The sequence below is a fragment of the Ptiloglossa arizonensis genome, chromosome 4 (assembly GCF_051014685.1).
Source record: "Ptiloglossa arizonensis isolate GNS036 chromosome 4, iyPtiAriz1_principal, whole genome shotgun sequence".
In the NCBI taxonomy this organism is placed as follows: Eukaryota; Metazoa; Arthropoda; class Insecta; order Hymenoptera; family Colletidae; genus Ptiloglossa; species Ptiloglossa arizonensis.
Window position 1 is genome coordinate 16,393,825 of NC_135051.1, and position 20,415 is coordinate 16,414,239.

Genomic DNA, 20,415 nt, shown 5'->3' on the forward strand with positions numbered 1-20,415 from the left:
TTTTTCCATTTTAAATCTTTGCCTGTAAACGAAAGAATATCCGCGAAAATGTGGTGTGGCCGGAACGTTTTGTCGTTTAGATCGCATTACATTTTTGTAAATCGGGGCTTCGGGGGGTGATTGGAGGGGTTGCGGTGAGGGGGGCAGGAAGTGGTGAAACGTCGAAACACAAGACACACATAAAGACAGACGAATTCTCGGGAGTATCGTCGTCGAACGGATCTCCACCGAAATGGACGAACGTTCATCGAACACGGTTCACGTTTTCCATTTCGCTCGTCGATATTCTGTCTGTTTGCAAAACATCTCGACATTCGCTCGCGACAGTAGTCTTTATCTCGCTGACTAAAACAAGTGGAAGATTTAAAGCCATCCATTACGTGTTTTTTTTTTTCGTTTTTTTTTTAAAACTTGGCAGATTCTTTAAAGCATCCTCAGTCACTTGCGTTTTACACGTGAAAAGTTTAAAAAGTTAAAATGTATATTCGTGATTTTTATTCTTTAATTAGGTAAAAGTTAATAAGAAGAAGAGTGTTAACAATAACAATAGCTTTAAGGTAGAATTAGAGCAGCCACGATCGGCGACACTCTTGAACGATAAATTCGGATCCCTCGATAATTGAACGTCCGATCAACGTTCCTACAAATCGCGGAACGTTGCTTGGACTTTTATCGAGGCGACGCGTAACGTTTCCACGTATCTCTCTAAGCCTCGAAATTTGGCTAGTAACGATGTTCCTGTGCATACAAAATTTAATACGAACGAAACAAGCGAATTAGAATACTTCTAAATATTTTCTAGCAAACCACGCGCTCGAACTTAAACAGACGCGAAATAAATAACGATCACCGACGATCGAACGTGTTTAATAATATTTCATTCCCAACATCGAACAAACGGACGTTCTTTGCGCAAGACTCGAATGGAAAACGAAACGGAAATATCAACATCGCCCTTTTCCAAGAATCTCAAACACAAAATTAACAATTCAAGGCACCTTACGTACAGGAACATCGTTGCTTCGGGAGGGGGGAAGAAAAAAAAAAAAAAGAAAGAAAAAACAATGGAAAGGAACCGAACCAAATGTTTCGCGATCCGCCATTGTTCCTCCAAGAGTTTCGCCATGTTGTCCCTAGTAAGGTAGAAAATCAAGCCAAGTATATATATTTTATTTCTATATAGATCCCTCCTAAAACAACCTAAAACCTAGCCTACGTATTTTTTGCGTTAAAATTCATTTTGAATTGTACATACAGACACTGATGTTAAATATGTACAGACATGTACACACAATATGTACATATAGAGTCGCGATCTAATGATCCGTTAGACGAATAATTATTATTACTTTTTTTTTCCCTTTCTTTAATAAACGTTTCTCTACTCTCCGTGTCTGTGTTCGGTGCACGTATGTATAATGTACTCATGGCTGTATGTATAATCACTTATGTTACATTCGGCCATTGACGACGACTCGTTCGATCGTCTACCGAAGTGAAACTTGAACAACTTGTCTCCGTCTAGAGAACTATTTCATCCTAAGCTACGTATCATTTTCAATTACATCGATCTGTTTATACATATGTATAGTGTGTATGTATATACATATATATACACACACATATATGTATATATATAAATGTATATATATATATATATATATATATTTATATGTATATATAATATATATATATATATATACATATATATATTAAAATTTATTCAGACGAATATAGTTAATATATTAAGTAACAGAGGTAACAAAAATCGGGGAGGTTCAACAAATCTACGAACGCCTTTCTGATAAGAGTCGCATACTTATCGAGAATTTAAATACGCTAATGATATTTAAACTAAATAGAACTAGAGCGAACGTGCAACAAGTCGTACATCGTAATTACAGGATTTGCCTGCGAACCGGTGTTCGTTTCCTCCTCGAGGACAGCACCTAGAGAGGATGAATCCTTCATAGCCATCTCCGTCTCAACGAAAATGTTACGAACGAAACAGCGCCGGGTTCGCAAGCTGGCCCCGTCGAGTGAATAAAATCCAAAAGTAGAAGAAGAAGAAGAAGAATAAGAGGAAAAAAATAGGGGCTGGGTAAAAGTAAAGAAAAGAAAAAGAGAGAACAAAGAAACAATCTAAAACGTTCAAAGAATGATAAAGAGGCAACAGGTAACAGTAATGTCTTGTGGCACAATCTGGGAACATCTCGCGTGCGAATAGCAATTAGGTACATCGAAAAAACCGCGATTATCGTTCAACGTTACAGCGCAACCATCGTCGTACGTAATAATATTATTACTCCGATCCTATTATTCGTTTAGTCAGCCCCGCTGGCTGTCCGCGCGTTAACGTAACTCTCCGTGTGCATTTACGTGGGTTCCCTCCGTTCGTCGAGCCGCGCGCTCATGGTAGGCCATGTTTTTCTTTATTTTTTCTCTCGTTTCTTTCCCTTTGTTTCGTTCTCGTGTTCGTCGATGAAGGAGGGGGGGCGTTACGTCCCCGCGTCTCGTTCACCGTAAAACGAAAAAGAAAGACGGAAAGCTTGCACACGTTCGTTAAATCATACGCCCCCCCCTCGACGAACCTTCCTCACGCACGAGGACTATACGGGAGCCTAGAGGGGGGGTCCGTGTGCTGTCAGGGGGTGGAGTCACACGCCCGTCCCCGTAAAAGGGACCACTACCCTGTCCTCCTCGTTAAACGGAGCTTCGTACTACGACACGTGTGTTCACCGGACCCCCCATTTTCTTCGCTCAGTGTTGCCACGGGGAGAAGATCCCCCGTGTATCTAGACGAACGCTAGAACGTCCCTTGCGTCACCCTCGCGTCACCGTCCACGGTTGTGACGATGAGAAGAGGTGTCACACCTGACCGCTTGTCCACGCGCACAAAAATCGCGCGTGGATTTCTCTCCCTTTATAACTTAGTTATGGCTTGGCCTGGCCGGAGAACTCGCGGAGGACAATTCTCGCCCCGTGGGTTCAGGTCCATAGCGCGTACAAGAGGTATATCTCGTTTTTGGAACTATCTATTCGTGGAAGTCTTCGTGTTTAACTTTTCTCTAACGCTCGCCGTCCCTCCGTGTCCGAGTGTCTCGGAGTCAAGGGGCTCGGATTCGGGGAGGGGACGAGCTTTCCACGCGGAGCGGTTGACGGATAGGTGGTGGGGAGGTTACGGGAGTGGGGGATGCTGGGTGGTGGTGGGGGAGTATCGTGCTCGACGATCCATCGACGATCGCGGTTGTATAAGTGCCTGCCTATATAGTTCACGCGACCGTAATACTTTCCTATCGTACCGTTACAGCCTTCGTTAAGGTAACTTAAGTTTAACCGGTTGGGCGTCGTCCTATGGTGGCCTGAGCCGCGTCGGGTTGTGCCATAAATGCGCTGTGTTCTGAGCGCCGGTGTCACCGTTGCTTGGAGGCAGTGGCTGTTGATTGGTGAATTCCGCGGCCTGCGGTGATACGCTGCTCGACTGTTGCTGCTGCTGCTGCTGCTGCTGCTGCTGCTGCTGCTGTTGCTGATGCTGTTGCTGCTGCTGCTGCTGCTGCTGCTGCTGGCTGGACTGTTGCTGGGCCTGTTGCGCTTTGGATTGCTGCTGTTGGACAGGTCGTTTAGATTCCTGACCCGTTGAATCGGGCGAGGGCACTGGCCTGTGAGATTTCATGTGCGCGCTTCTGCTTTTCACTTTGTTGAAAACTCTGCAAGACAGATCGAACGTGGACGTTAGGTGAGTTGCTTGTCGGTTGGTTAGGCGAGCGGATAGTAATCATCGTGATGGGAAACGATGCTTTGGATCGGATTGGTGGGCGTACGGATCGTGACGATTGACGGTTGGGCCATCCTGGGGACGGAACTGACACGATGTATCCGATAAGGGGTTGTTTCTTCTTTTTTTTTTCTTTTTTTTAATTCGTGTCGAAACGTTTGCTTTTAATTTGTGTCGGGTGGATATTTGCGATTTGCTATTGGGTGCATTCCGGTATATTTGCTGGGAGGTGATGCGTTTTGTATTCACGATTGCAATGACGACGACGTATGGACACTGAGCTAAGTGGTGACGGATCATGCGAATGATATGCTGTAATATCGATCGTTAATCGTATAGTGGTGCAAGCGTACTAAATATCGACTGGTAGGATTATTGATCTTGACACGTTATATTGTATATGCACAACTGCACTCGATCGTTCGCAATTTGAACGTAGAAAAGTTTGAGGTAAGATGCAACACTGGCTATTGAGATAAGGCTGGTTAAGTGAACGGCATTTGGAAGAGGAAATTAATCAGCAACGATGCAAACCAAATGTGTTAATTATTGTATAGAAAATATCAAAGAATAGATTTATCTTTTTTTTTTTTTTACTTGCTCCGTGAAAGGGAAATCTTATTGATTCGAATACAGTCGTATGTCACTATATGTAATTACTTTTTGGTAATATTGTATAATGGTAATGGACGTTAGATCGTATCGTATTTTACGTTAATGTAAACATTGATAATAAGTCTCCAAATATATTTACGTTAATGGTATGTTGATACAACCAATGCGAAAAATATTATTCGTTGTCAAGTGGAATAGAGATCGTACAATTGATTGAATTTCGTTGATGCGAAATAAGAAAAATTGTGAGGTAGAGAAATAAATACTTGTGAACGATGTAACAATTATAAAGACTGTGATGCGAGGTGTCTACAATATTTTCTCTAAAATATAGAAAGAATCGCAGTACACAATATAGAAAGTGGTGTGTTCACTTTTTTTTTATAAATATATCCAGCTTGCTGCAACGGAATGCTGTCCAAGCTGTTACGTTGATAAATAGTAGATCAGCAGCAAGTAGGATACAAGCATCGCCATGAGTTATTTTGTGAAAGTGTTTGTAGTACGAGTGTTAATAAATATCAGGGACATTTTTGCACTTGTTGTTTCTTCGCGTTAAGAACAAACGAAAAAGCTCTGTGCTTGTTTACTTTCAATTTTTAACGATTCTCAAAACACAAGTTGAAGCGTTTATAGTGTCTATCATAGCTTGTAACACATTACATACGTGTCGTGTGAATATACCTTAATGTGTTTCTCAGAAACAATTGATAACTCATCAATTGTATACATTTTAGAATAGCTAGGATGAAAATAATTACAATTTACATCCTAGGCAATTATGTAACCTGGACAACCTATAGTCTTCGAATTAGTTTTCATTAGTTTCCCTACATCTCTTGTTGCGTCAATTGCAATAATAATTTTGATTCGAAGTAACAAACGAAAGCTAAAACAATTGAAGAATTCAGACATAGTATCATCCGTATGGTTGGTCACCATATATATATATAATGTTTATGTCTAAGACGACAAAAAATGAATCGACTCGAGAGATCTCCCATCATCCTAATTCATAAAATCCTTTGGTTTGTTAGGTGATGTCTAATGAAGAGATGAAGAACATTGCAGTCAGTTTCGAAGCTTGATGAAACAACGTTTAATGTTTAATTCACGGATATAAAATGAATTACAGGATCTTGAGTGGGTGTACAATAGTCTGAATGAAAAAGTTTGTAAGGTATCGATTAACTTAATAAGCCTTCCATTTAATTAGGAAGAATAATTAGTAGACTATTGAGGACTCTTGTACGTGGAAGTTTCGCTACCAACCAAGTCGATTCTTTCTTTGGGTCTAGTTTAGTATAGATGGTAGAGTATTTATTGTTACGTGTATGTCCCCTATATAAGTATGCTATCCGATAGAAACTCCAGTATTTCATTTCTCCCATTTTGTGACACTTTGTTCTCACGATACAGCGTGGAGTTCAGATGTTTAGTTCTGAAACGAATATAGCTCCCATTCGTCAGAATTTTCAATTCCGTCTTTGCAACGTCTCCTGCTGAACGAGAACTACAACAACTCTCATTCATTGGTCGGTGCACCGTTTTGCAGACACACAGCTAAGACGTATGTACGTGTTACTAAATGTTAAGTAGCTGGCTCGAGTTTACATTGTGACGTACCGATAAGCATCCCCACTCCTCGTGGTACCCCTCAAAGGTAAACATTCGAGTTCCACGCTGTATACAAACCGACGTTCCAACGAACACCATACGTTCAGAAGAGAATAAAGTTTCATAAGAGGCTCCACGTGTGAACAATACTGACCAAACGCTAAACACGTTCACTGTTTCCTTAACTCTTCAAGGCGTAGTAATAACTACTTCAATAGGACATATAAAACGATACAAAATGACCAAAACTAAAAAATAGATCAATCAGTTACTTAATCACAAGATGATTCATTAACAGTTCTACTATGCAACTTATTGAGTAGTGTCTCACCATGCATACCAGAGTTTTAAAAAGTCGAACCACTTTTTAATCAAAGAGTCAAACAGAAATGGAGATTATTCTCGTGTCTCGGGTAGCAAAAAATCCCTCGAGTCAAAGTTTCATTCCTGACCACAAATATGGGTTAGGGTGTTCTCTATGAGAAGCATCCTGACCCACATCCAAGTCATGAGACAGTGAACGCGTCGAGGGTTGCAGATACCATTCGGAGAGAACGTCACTCTGATATTTATTAACAGCCATTTGTGATCCCAGTCCGACACCACGAGCGCTGATACGCTTCGTGGTCCAAGAACCTATTGCAGGAAGGCTTTTCTTTCTGTCTAGAAGCGTGGTGTCTCAATGTGCTGTGCCGATACTTGCCCCTTGTACCGCCATTAGAGGCGCTTGTGTCATTGGCCGGCCGTCGTTTTATCGAATGGATAAATTTTAGCTTAGAGATTGGAGACTTACTTCCCGCAAATCTTGCAGGGGTAATGAAGTGGGGTGGGCACGGGTAGTTGTTGCTCAGAACTAGTGTGAGTTTGTGAGTTGGTGTTGACTGTGGCGTGGCCGGTATTGCCGGTTTGGGCGGTTTGGGTGCTCCCGGCCATCGTTACTGTTACACTTCCGCTAAAGCTCTGACAACACAAAGAAACACAAAGCAAAAATAAACAACACAAACAAACAACAACGACGACAGATAAGTAAACGCAGTGGTCACGCACAACGCACAACACGCTCGGTCCTTGTGATAGAAAGCGTGAAGAAACGACAGGTCAACAACAAATCACATGCGACACTTAGACGTTCACACGTATGTACGCATGTAAAGTGGTCTCGTACGCGCAGCGTGCACGCTGTCGCTGGAAAGTCTGGGATCGCTTGTTGCTGAAGTCTTCGTTTCTCGTTCGCTGTGTCAGACCAGTGTGGTCTCTGTGTATTGTATAAGAAACTATAGATGCAAATTTTAACGCCAGATAGGATCGTTTTTCGAAAGAAACGAATAAGCAATAGTAATTCTTTCAGAGATATTTGTAATCGAGAAGTCTACGCGTCGATATTTAGGTCTGGGCGGAATCAATTGGTCGCTCAAGGTCACTGAACAGCAAGCTGCCTCTTTCTCTTCTCTTCGAGCTCATTCTTCTGGTTATCTTCGAGTAGCAACAAGCACAGATTTGCGGGAAACTTGAAGTAATCTTGAGCAGCCAATTGACTTTATTTTAATTGTAATACACTGTTTCAGAGTGAGTATGTTAAGGAATTGTAACAGTGTCGATCGTTTGTTGTGAAAAACAGTTTGTGTAATTTACAGCTTATGCAAACAAGAAGTATTCAGAGTATCTCTGAAACTATTACTTTTCGATGTTCGTTAACATAATTTTCTTTCTACCAACGAATCCTACTAACGCTTAAAATTTGTATATATAATTTACCAACACCCTGTATTTTTGTAAATGCTTCTTGGAACACACATAACCACATTTTCATAAAAATGTCTTATATTTTATTCACAAATCCTTTGTAAACGTTCGATGAACATACCAGTTCAACGATATAGTAAAAGTTGTCACGAGTGATATTTATTTGTAGCTAATTTGCAACGAAGTTGTATCACCTGCTGGAGTCAACTCTCCTAAGTTTGGCGTTACAGGGTTGTCGATTCTTAGAATTCACCAAAGTTAGAAAATTTATCACTCAACCAGGCTTCAGATAAAGCAAAAGAGACCTGTCTCTCTTTTTGTCGTATCTATTTTATTCTTGCACGTAGAACTTGTTCTACAAGTAGACAAAGACAGAAAAAGAGTAAGTTTTATCCTTGGAAAAGGAGCTCGAATTTTAGAGGGGCAAAAGTTAGGGAGAGTTGACTGTATTACAACTTGTTATAATACCCGCGTGGTCAGTAAAATATTTGAATATTTAAATTAGAATTATACGATAATAATAACTAACTATGAAAGGTAGATGATCCCAAACTTTCGAGCTGTAGTGTACGCCGAGTATGAACCCAATTGCTTCCGTGTCGACGTCGAACTTCAATTGGTTAGAATCATTAATAGCTTAGGAATATCTGATATGCAAATAGTTCTACAATGAGTTTGGGCAGAGGCTTCGTACTCGGTGTGCGTTGATAAGTAGTTAGAACGTATGCTCGGTGGAAAGTACTTGACAAGTACTTGAGTAGTCTCGTTAATTATCTAGAAAGTAACTATGCTTTCGTTAAGAAAGAAAGAGAGAAAAATATTAGAATATGTTATATCGATGTATTCCTAGTCAGAAAGCGATGACATTAAGTTACGTTCAGCAACTAACAAACGTTATTCTGTCCTTTGATAGTGAAATCGCAATTTTGTTATCGTTTAAACTAATTTTGTACCATAAAGTGAAGCTTGTAGGTAAGATAGAGTACTAGAGTGTTAACAACAATTCGTGTTACTCACATCGGGGCAGTCGTATGCGAATAATCTCAGCTCCCCATCGCTGGTGGTCAGGGTAGCTGAGTTTTCTCTCTCGTTCGTCTGTAACTGAACAACAAATACTGCGTTAAATACTTGGAATATTACAAATCTGGAAAAATAGACTCGAAACGTTATTTTGGAATTAACAACGAAAAAGAAATCTAAATAGATCAGTGGACGTATACTTATACACGAGGTCTATTCTAATTTGTAAACTTTGTATTGTACAAAGTATTTCTGTGTATTTCTCTATGAAGTTAACTATCTAATTTTCTTCTATAAAACTATAGTTGAAACAAATTCAACTGGAGACTCAAGATCGTATTGCTAACTACTTATTCCTTTGTTTGAAAAATACGAAACATATATAATACTTATAAAACAGTGTAGTGAAGTAGTCAAATGATACCAGTTAATTTTGATCAGACTATAGCAGTGAAAATTGTACCTCTGAAAAGTCAAGATAATTCAAAATTCTTGAATGCATCGCACATCACACTTATCAATAGACTAAAATTATTTTCTTACTTCACATAGCAGACAATAGATTTACAAAAATTACAATCGACAATTTCTTTAGCTATTCTATATTCAAGTTCGAAATCCATTAAACTTCGAGGTATATATAAATATATACATATATGACCATTCTCACTGAGCATAACAGTCTACAAGTAGTTAAATGACACATCCACAAAATTGCAGTCAGCAACAGAAACTTTCGCCCTAGATTTTATTAAAAAAAAACTTTCCAATTCGCGTCAGCGTGGACTGCACAGTTTTACCAAGGATCGTGGAAGTTTTGAAACTCCGAAAGGTTCGTAGGATCGAGCCAAGGACTTGTATCATTTGTCAGCTAGGTCTCTGGTATACACGAGCTCTTGGAACTCACCAGAGTGCGATGGAGGATCGATTTGTCTTCACCGAAGTCCATCTCCGTCACGGATGCGATAGCATCGCGAAGTTCCCTCGTGTCCTTGTAATCTCTGCTTTCTATCTTAATCTTTGGTTTTCCATGGCGGACACGCAGTCTCTTGTACTCGTCCGGGCAGAGCCTCTTCCATAGGTAATAGAATTGCACGCACTGTTTCGCGGACTTGCCACCCACGTCTCGCGAGATCGCAGAGAAGTCCTTGTTGTACTTCAGAAGACCTTGATAGAATGCGTCCATCTCCTGCGACGTCCACCTGTCGGATTCCTGGCACTCGTAACTGAGCAACGGATGTTCGGCTGGCAATATGGGCGTTGGTCTCATCAGCTTCAGCATCGCCTCCTGAAATTTAACGACAATTTCAATTTCAGACAAGTCGTATTTGCTCAGCTACTAGCTCAGCTACTTGATCAACATTCCTAGAGTATTTTACAATTGAATATTTTTCCAATTTGGGTCCAACGAGTAACTTCAGATCGGGAAAAGTAATTTATTTCGTTGAAAAAAACAATTGCAGTAAGAGAAGTAACTTTCCAAAAGAGTCAATTTTTGTTATCTACGGATGACCAATTGTAAGTATTTTTTTCTCAGAGTGGTGATTAATGTACTCCAGGTCTTGAATATTTTTTCTTGATCAATTATAAGATAATGAAGCGAAAAATTCGAAATCCTGTATAACTGAATATTTAGCGATTTGCGACAAAGAATTCACGGTCTTGAAATGAGAAGTTTTCCCCTTTTGTGTGTAAATATAAAAAAATGGATGAAAGAGTGAAACTTTTACTGAGGAATATATTTCTCAACCGTACAATCTTTATTTTTGTTTGTTTTCTTTTAAATAGTTTCCTCCGAATGGCACGCGTAAAGGAAAACAATTAAATCTGAAGATTCGTACATGAATATTTCCTCTGCACATGTGAAGCAGATGCAGCGCATACTCTTTGTTCCTTCCTCCGCCTGGTACCGCAGCGCAGCATGCAAATTGCAAATACATCTCCACTGGAAAGAAAAATGTGTCGTTTTAAATACACATTATTTTTACTCATCGATGAAAAATATCAAAGCGCGTTAACCCTAGAATAAACTCCATTGCGTTTGACTCTTGTAGTCAAGACTCAAAGATTGAGTAGAGACTAGTACTGCATACGAAAAATTTAATCGCGAAAGTATGTTTGTATTTCGCGTAGGGAGTAGCATTGGCCGAAAGTAAACGAAACGATCTAGAAAATGATCTAGAAAATGATCTAGACGCAAATGATCTAGAAAAGCAGTCCCAGAGTTAAGTTACTTTCGAATTACAATACGAAATTACAATTGATAAGCTGTTTGAGGCTTTCGGATAAACCGTGGCTTTCTAAATCATGTTTGGGTGCATCGCCAGCATTGCAACTCACATCGTCAGACCTCTGACGTCGCACTGACACGCATACCCAACTCGGATGGTTAGAGCCTCAAACGTCTTACGATATTCCTTGAAAGCTTGAAACAAGGTACACTTACGTTCATTGTCGGTCAGCACGTTATTTATACCAGGATCCCAGAGTAAGTGGTCAGCCTCGGGTTCTCCCTTTCCTCTATCCCCATCGCTGCCAACCGGTGGTATCGTCGCCTGGTATCTCGTCCCGATGTTGATCCTGGGCGGGGGTCCATCGTTTCCCTGAGAATCGTCCGAGCTGAAGTCCGAATCTCTCTCGTACTGATGCAACCTGGCGTAGAGTCCAGGTCCAGGACGAGACGGATCCAAGATGGGCGGTGGCGTATAGCTGCTGTCCCAGTGACGATCGCAAGCCTTCCTCAGCCTCGAGGGGTACGAGTGAGACGCACTAGCGTAGAGACCACCGTCCATGCGAGGCCTTTTTCTACAATGCCTGACAGGACTACCGGTGGGTATGCTGCTGGGATTGAGGAATACGTCCTCGTCCAGTAACTCCTCCTTGATCTGTTCCACCGGGATCGGTAGGTTACCACTGGGTGTCTTTTGTCTCATGTTATTGTTCTTGGCCGTGTTGGTTTGTATGAGAAACTTGGTCGGGTTGACGACCTGTTGCTGGTTGAACTGACCAGCGTTGTACTGATGATTCGTTTGCACGTTCAAGCCTAGATTCACGGTGACCGGTTCCACCTTGGGTGTCGCGAGTCGCATCTCTTTCTTGAATGTCAACGCCGGGCTCAGGGAGCCGGTCTGAACCAGCACGTTGGTCTTTTGCAGTCCCGCGGTCTGGATCAGCTTGAACTCGCCGTTGTTGTCGACCACGATACCCGCCAGGCTACCGTTACCCAAACCGAAGTCCACCAGGTTCTGACTGGTGATGAACTTGTACGATTGGAACTCGAACCGCCGTCGATTAGCCGTGGTGAAGTCCTTCGGGGTGGATGAGAGCAACGGGTCCTCCGAGTTGGGCATCATCTGGCTCTGAAGAGCGTGATGAGGCGACACGGGGAAACTGGTGCCGGTGAAGGATACCGGTCCTGGTGACGGGACGGAGGACGGCGGCAGGGAGGACAAGGGCGACGGTGCTGGTGTCGCTGACAAAGGGCTCGGCAGTGGCGAGTGAGGGTTGGGTGAACCGGATCCGTATAGGTCCGCATCCGCGTCAGATTCCCCTGGCAATACCTCGCTGAGAGCCTCCTCCACCGCTGCCGCGGATGACATGGTGGACGTGTAGAAGGCAGCTGAAAGAGGCGACGAAACTTGCCTCACGCTCTCCGGGTCCTCCTGAGGGCTCAACAGCGGCAAACTTCCGGTCAAAAGGCCCTCCTGGCTGGCCGGTGGTGTCGGATATGTGAAACTGGGACTGTCGTGTCTGGTCAAGGGCGACGGTAGCGGTGACTGGGTAGGTAGGGTGTGAGGGCTCTCCGTGTACTGAGCACCATAAGTACTGAACTCGGCCAATGAATCGGGCAACGGTGAGTTCACCAACGCCTGGAGGTCCGGGTTCACGGTGTGCTGCGACGAGTATCGATCCTCCAGGGTGATGTCCTGCAGTTGTTCAGTGGTTTGCTCCTGGAGCAGGCTCGCTGTCTGAAACTGAACAACCGCGAGTCTTGTCAGTTGGCTCAGGTTGGGGATTGTTTTTTTCGTTGGGCCAACGCGAATGGATTTGTTTATTTGTTTCAGAGAATCTCGCGAAGTTTTTGAAATTTTTAAAATTTTATACGGAATTGACTAGATTCCAGTTATCAGTATATTGAAAATGAAGTTGAGAATTTTTAATTTTCCTAAGTCTACTGAACCATTTTTAAAGATAGGAAAAAATGTCAATTTCAAGGGAAAGTTAACAATTGTATATTTTTTATACTTTTGCAAGAGTGTTGCCACTCTTGTAAATTGGAAATTTTTTAGAAGGGGTTCCAAGAACACAGATGTGTATATATACACCTATGCATACATTCTACTCTAAGTTATACACAATAGGGGAAGAATGTAATTTATTATTAGATATGTTATCCAACGTTTATCTTTCTTTTTTCTTCATCATTTATTAATCCTCAACATTTAAGATTATGAAGGATAAACAAGATTTATCGATTCTTTTGTGAACTTCAGATATATGAAGGTCATATCTCAATCTTAAGCCGATACTCATTCAGTAACATATTGGATCAATAAATTAATATATGAGATTAATTGACTCATGAGGGGTTAAAAGATAATTTTAAATTCAATGTCCTTGGGGAGTAATAAATGTGAATTTATATAATTATATATTAATATAATATATAACTATATAGATTTAATTTATTCTGCTATAGTTTAGATAATAGTAGAATTAAGTTTATTCACATAAATTATACAATTATCTCTATAATACAAATAATTATAGGACATTGTTCTTATAGAACAATTATTATTTACTGCAATAAATGATTTATATATTAATAAAGGAGATTAACAATAAAAACTTGATATATTCGTACAACAGTGTGTTTCAATGTAATCTTTTTATGTGAAAATTATATTTTATAGTTCTCCATCGTGTGGTATCTTTCGAAACAGTCTCCAATGTACAGTCCTGGTTTTCGTCTACATGTTTCGCAAAAATAATTAGTTTGGTGTCTTCCGCCCTTGATCGTTCCGTTTGAACATACAGAACAATCTTTACTTTTCACATCTTCATAGTGCCGCAACTTATGCATTTTCCATTAAGGAAAATCATTAAGCCATTAAGGAAATCATTCCTCTTTACTGGATTCTGTTATCTCTAATAGGAGCACCGTATTGGTTCGTGAACAAATTCTTTGGACATTCAGGTTCCTTCAGAGAAAGTGCAAACTACTAATAAGAGCACCTTATTGGTTCTTGAACAGATTCTTTGGACATTCAGGTTCCTTCAGAGAAACCATAAACCAATACATAGTTGTAAGTATAAGATTAGTACGATTCCTTCTAAGTACAAGCTTAGTATGGTTCCTTACTGTAATGGTTAAGACACACGACCATAAAGAATTAATTAATCTATCGCTCCATTCAACAAAACAAGCACTCCAATCTCTCGAATGCCAAGCTACCAAACAAGAATCGTTCGTTCGTAATAACTTCCAACCTTTTACTTAACCAATCCACACACTGCGTGTAACACACATACACAAATAAGATAAATATCATTTTTAAACATCGTGTCAACGAACAACGAAATGTTGCGATCATCGCGAGCCTTTCGGACCGAGTACGGACGGGTCCAGTGGAAAAAGTTGAATTCCATCGGGCAATATTGATCCACGAGCGAGGCGTATCCGTGAAAAATTGGATTTGCGGAGGAACCGGATGGATTTTCCTGAAAAGTTCGCGGAATGAAGGCGTTTCGGGAGCTACGCCAGGAGATGCAGGCATTAGGGTGGAATCTCTGGTATCCGTGGGTCAGACATTAACGAGACTACTCGACGACGAGAGGTTCGAGTCGGGGTGCGGGACGACGGGATGGGGGACGAAGTGGGGGTGGTTAAGGGGTACGGAGGATGCAAGATATCTCCGGATAGGTAGGGAAGAGCGGATCCGGTGCTTTTCAAATGGCACAAAGCAGCATTGCAAGCATCGTTGGTGCAGTCGGTGCCAACTACTTAGATAATTCGTCTTATTAAATTCTGCGTTGAGGGGCAGACGGTGAGGGCTGGAAGGGGTAGGTAGAGGGAGGGGAGGCAGCGGCAGAGCGGTGACGTAATTGAAACTAAAGCGTTTTCAGCGCTCGACGTGGAACGAATAATGAGACGCCGGGACTAATTAGACCGTCAAAGGATCGCGAGATATTGTGTCTTAACATGACCGTCGAAAATGCAAATGCTCAGCTACCACCCTACCACCACCCCGGTTCACCCTTATTTTCGCGTGACTCCTTTCTTGCCCTCCTCCCTTTGTCAAACGGGACGCCTGTTTCCGGATAAAGTTGTAAATTAGGGGTTCGCGTGGACCCGCTCCGTGAAAAGAAACAAAACGAGGGTGCTTCCAGATCCGTGGACAGTTTACTCGCGACGTGGTTTAAAGTCGACCGAGTTATTGAACATTCCGATCCAAAATGGTCGATATACCCGCACCTCAAGCGCGTGAGTTCACGTGTACGTTGTTGGTTTAATTTTCGAACGCGGATGCGGGAATGGAGGAAAATTAAACTGAAAATCGAGTTTTCAGTTTTATCGAAAATGGACGATTTTTAAAGATGCGAGCCTAAGTTGAGAAATTTATACCCAGGGGTTTTGAATCACGAAGTATTGTCTCGCAGGAACGTTACGAATTGTTGAGAGGATTTGTTGACTGTTTGCATTTGTTTTTTGATTTTTAATCGGGTTTGAGGAATAGAATAATATGGAACACTTTGATTTTATTATGTTTGTTAATAGAAGAGCAGGGCTTATTAATCATTCTGAATTTAGTTCAGAAATTGTGCTTCGATATTGTCCTAGAATACACAAGGTGTTCAAGGTATTATAAGAAATTCTCAGGTATTTTTCTCAATAGAATTTTTTCAAAATACAAAAGCTATTCTTCCACTCCTAACCTTGTGCGATTTTCAAGATCACAGTATACCCTATAGTTGAATTTGTCTCGAAATACGCTTTCGTATAACAGAAAATATGTAACATTCTATCGAAAAAAATTAAAAGTCACTTTCGTCTCTCCAAATGTATCTCAAACACGGAAAATTGATATTGGTTCTAAAAAATGGTGAAACTTTGTCCTCTTTCAACGTTCTCGTATATTTTCAAGGAAAACGCTGATTCCTAATACCACGAATCGTGTATATGTATAAAATCGTAGAAATGTTCGGAGAAGTATGAAAAGAATAGGTTGCTTTTAAAGAAAGTTCTCGCGTTTTGGGGACACATTTCTGTTTTTAGTAGCCACAAATCGTTCTCAGAACGGGGTAGAACTAAATTGTGGACTCCTGACTCGGCAAATTTGCCAACTATCGTCTACCAACGTAATGGTTCATACCAAACGTGCGAGATGAAAGCAATAAGCTCGAGGAGGGGCGGTGTCTCACCTGAAGGGAGTCCAATTGAGTAGCGTGAAGCAGAACACTGTCAGGAACTGCGGTGACCTGCTGGAACACTTCGTCCTGAAGGCTTGGGCTAAAGTAACCGCCGTCTTCGGAGTAACCTGTCATCGAGAAACTGTCTGTGACTGCGGGCTGAGATTGAGGCTGGTTATTTTGTTGCTGATTGGTCGTCGATTGAACTGACGTCTGGTACGTCAAATGCAATCTCTGCCCGGGATCGGAAGTTGTTCTCTTCACAGCCATTTTAGTAGTGCCCTAGAAAGTTCCACGTTCGGTTCTTTATCTCCCTATCGACTGCAAGGCGTTACACTGAACAATGACTTCTATGTGTACATTTCGCGCTTAGAGATCAACTACGCGAGCTGGTTACAAATTAATCAATATTTATGAAGCGACCATCCCAGTGACGTATCTCTCAATTGCCGTAGCTAAACATCTAGGCAATTATCGAAATAATGTATAGGATGTTACGATAAGAAACACATTAGCAAACATTTATTCAATGTTTCTCTTTCCTCGTTCGTGTTACTGAAATATCGTTTTCCTCGTTACTAATCTAGCTAGGTAATCGAACATTATGTATCATTTTATAGTTCAGAGAGTGTAAAAAAATTGACAATGTTTACGCGATAGCAGCACGCAATTTATCACGAGGAGTTCGTTTAAAGATCACAAGTAGTAGGTGTAAGTTACTGGGTGTAAGTTTCATCGATTTCGTTGGACAAATTTTGGAGAGATTGACCGTTTCGTGTGAAAACGAATCTTTTTCGAGGTTTCTTTCAAATCAAATTAACAGTTCTGGTAATTTATTAAATACCATATATTTCAACAAATCGTAAAATTCCTTCGTATCCATTTGAATAAATAAAGTGAAACATCGAAAGACTGATAATCTTCTATTATCTAAATACCTTACACTTATTAGTCCATATAAAGAAGATTTTATTGCATTATAATTATTCACTATAAACGAGTATATTACTATATTACTATATTACTATATTACTACTATTATTAGAACAGTTTTCTTCTATTATCTGAATACCTTACACTTATCAGTTCCTCTAAAGTAGATTTTATTGCATCATAATTATTCACTACAAACGAGTATATTACTATATTACTACTATTATTGAAACAATTTTCACGGTCTTTCGATTACATTCGACTCTAATTTTATCGTTAAAATTTGAAAGAATTTTGCAAATTGACAAGACAACCAATACGAATAGCAAAAATTACCTTCAGAATCATGTCGGCCAGCGCCTGCGCCTGTGCCTGGGTCTGCGCTTCCTGTAATTGTTTCTGCACGGTCGCATGTCCGCCAACGGTGACGTTCGGCTGCCGGAAGTGTTCACCATCTGAAAGTCTGCGGACCTTTTCCGCTGAGGCCAATGGCGGCGGTGCCGGTACCGCGAAACTCGTTTTTCCGGCGACCTGCGACGCGTTGTCCGCTTGGCTGGTGAACACATTGGCGTTTGTACGTGGCTGCTGATTGGTGCTCGTGTCCGCTGCTAAAACGAAATCAAATTGAAAAATATTAAAAACAAAAGATTTCGTCCATATCTGACCAGGTATTTTTTTTTTTTTTTTTGTGGTAAAGAATCGGTAACGCGAATCAATTTAAAATGAAAACAGAGAGGGGCAAAATTTTAATTCGAATAATAACGCAAATGTTACAGTTGTTTCGTTGCGACGTTCATTCGATCGAATGGTTATTCGGTTGTCGTTTATCGTGACGTGTAATTAAAATTTGAATCTTTGCAAGAGGAGAGAAAATTGCGTGTCTTTTGTATCGGTTGCTCTTAATAAATTATAGACGAATAACAGGAACATTGTTCCGTTCTTTTCGATACTGTACAGTAAATGAAACTCGTGGAATGTATACACGTGTGGTGCTGATTACTTGAACGATTTCCGTACACTATTCGTTTTAAATCAGTTCGTAACACACTAGGGAAGATAACGATCGTATACCTCAAACGAACTATCGAATTAAATAATGATAAAATATCTAGCGAAATGGAAATATTAATTTTCTGTGGTAGAGAGTTAATACAGTAAGTAAGGTTGAGTGATTGATTAAACCCCTTCGTTATCATTAAACAATATTTCGATCAATTTCAGTCAGAATATATTGGACTATTTGCTTTATCTCCACAGTTTAATTTCCCGAGTACGAGCCGTCCATTCGCGTGTACCTTTTGAATTTTGTTCGTCGATAAAACGGCGCATGCTCCGCGAAATAAAATATTCTTTTTATAACGAATCAACGAAAGTACATTGTCGGTTAATCTGAATACGGAGCCCGGAATAAATCATACCTTCGATGTTTAAATAAATTGCGAATTTCTCGATCGGGTCTCAGCACACGTAATTAACCAAAGTAGGTAATGTCTGTTATGAATGGACGGACCATTACCGTGTCGAGTCGAGAAAATGTAAAGTGCAACGAAAATGAACTCGATACTTGTTTTTTAACAAAAGGAGCAAATACAATGAGATATTTAAATTTTGGAAATTTTATACGATAATTGACTGGATTCTGATTATTAGTATCCGAAAATAAAGTTGAGAATTTTAATTTTCCTAAGTCTACTAAATCATTCTTAAAGATAGGAAAAAATGTCAATTTCCAGGGAAAGTTAAAAATTGTATATTTTTTATACTTTTAAGAGTGTTGCCACTCTTGTAAATTGGAAAATTTTTAGAAGTGGTTCCAAGAACACAGATGTGTCTCGGTAATATTTTCACAGTTTTTAAACCCAAAAGCAAATACCTAAAGTGTCATTTATCGAATAATTCGATCTAAAGAATTTAAAGTGAATAACTATTCCTTGGTAGATAGATAAAAGGAGACTAGAAGACATTTGATGGAACTTTTTAATATCGGTAGATGTATCTTTCAAAAATTCAAAATTCCTTTGAAAATTTACGCGTAATTGAGAACCACTGGCACGATTAAGAATAATCCGAACGAAGTCATGTTTAGGCTCACTTTCACTAGAAAAACATCGCCAATCTGTCGAAAATGACAAATATACAAATTTCATTGAGTTGTTCAAAAAATAATTTCGTTCTTGTTGGTGAAAATGAAGCACGATTTTCCACAGTGTACAAACATTTTATCAAACCATATATTCTCCATTTTGGAAACGAAATGACACTCCGAACAACCCAATGATTTTTAATATCGAAATTCGAATCCTTCGGTGGGCAACGTTCACTCCGTTGGACTTGGTTCTCATTTAAGCGGGGTGATATTGTTTCTTGAAAACGGGCAGCACCGTGCGAGCGGTTGGCTCGCTTCGTTTGCACCAATCGGAATAAATATCGACGCGTCGTGAAATTGTGAAACGAATCGCAAGTATGGAAGGAGCCATCCGGGCAGGAGAATTCAAAAACGAAGGGACCTTTTGTTGTTCAGTTCCGGTGGCGCTCGATCGTCCTTCCGCCGACAGGAGACGCGACTGGTTGGCCATTTTCAATCGTGCCTCGCGTTCGTGGCCCTCCTTCCCTTTCAAACCCCTTTTCGCGTGACTAATTGGAGGGAAGAAACGAGAATCCGGATGAAAAGAGAGAAATCGGTAAATGTAGTAATGCGATTCGTCCTTTCTGGCCTCCTCTCGTACGTATTGGCTTCTATTATGACGTTAATATGAATTAATCGTATTGCTCGGTTAAGCGAACGTACTTTCCAGAGCGTTCCGGGTTTACGGGGAATAAATTATGATGACTGCGAGCTTCTTAGAGAGCGCCGGTCCTCTCGTTCGTTTGTGTGTCCTTTAATCCGCCCTTTCACCATCGTACGAGCTTGGAATGGGAATAATCTTTGAACGGAGCGAATGGTTTTAATCGTGTCGATGGTAATAGGAAGATCTTTGTGGCCATTTTGGAGAGTTCAAACCGTTCTACAATACCGAATGCAGAAAAAGATCGGATGGCGTGAAGGCGCGAGACAATTGGGAAAATAATAATTTTGTAATATTCTGAGGAGATGACTTGGTCGTAGGTACGAAGAATAGGATCGATCTTTGTTATTTATTTTTTATTTCAATTTGTAAACGTACTAAAAATTCGTTCTTAGTAAAGGGTAAAGTACAAAGGTAACGATTAATTTTGTTTCAAAGTTACGTTACGTAAGAATAATGTAAACGTTATTGTTGATTATTGAAGAGGATAGAAATACTTTGGTTAGAAGTTTAGAA

The 20,415-nt window shown here is 40.5% G+C and overlaps 1 protein-coding gene across 4 annotated transcripts in view; it reads right to left on the bottom strand.

Moving 5' to 3' along the window:
• Positions 1-1,730: 1,730 nt before the first annotated feature.
• The window catches only part of LOC143145921 (uncharacterized), an 827,424-nt gene continuing 808,739 nt past the window's right edge, over positions 1,731-20,415 (bottom strand). For 2 of the 4 annotated variants that reach the window (XM_076309757.1, XM_076309759.1), the window contains 8 exons: positions 17,450-17,721; positions 16,193-16,462; positions 11,217-12,744; positions 10,612-10,715; positions 9,678-10,058; positions 8,768-8,851; positions 6,801-6,967; positions 1,731-3,707 (listed from right to left, as the gene is read on the bottom strand). In XM_076309757.1, coding sequence (XP_076165872.1) covers positions 3,353-3,707; positions 6,801-6,967; positions 8,768-8,851; positions 9,678-10,058; positions 10,612-10,715; positions 11,217-12,744; positions 16,193-16,462; positions 17,450-17,721 — 3,161 coding nt within the window. In that variant the 3' untranslated portion in view covers positions 1,731-3,352. The remainder of the gene's footprint in view (positions 3,708-6,800; positions 6,968-8,767; positions 8,852-9,677; positions 10,059-10,611; positions 10,716-11,216; positions 12,745-16,192; positions 16,463-17,449; positions 17,722-20,415) is intronic. The other 2 variants (XM_076309758.1, XM_076309760.1) reach the window with 2 other exon arrangements.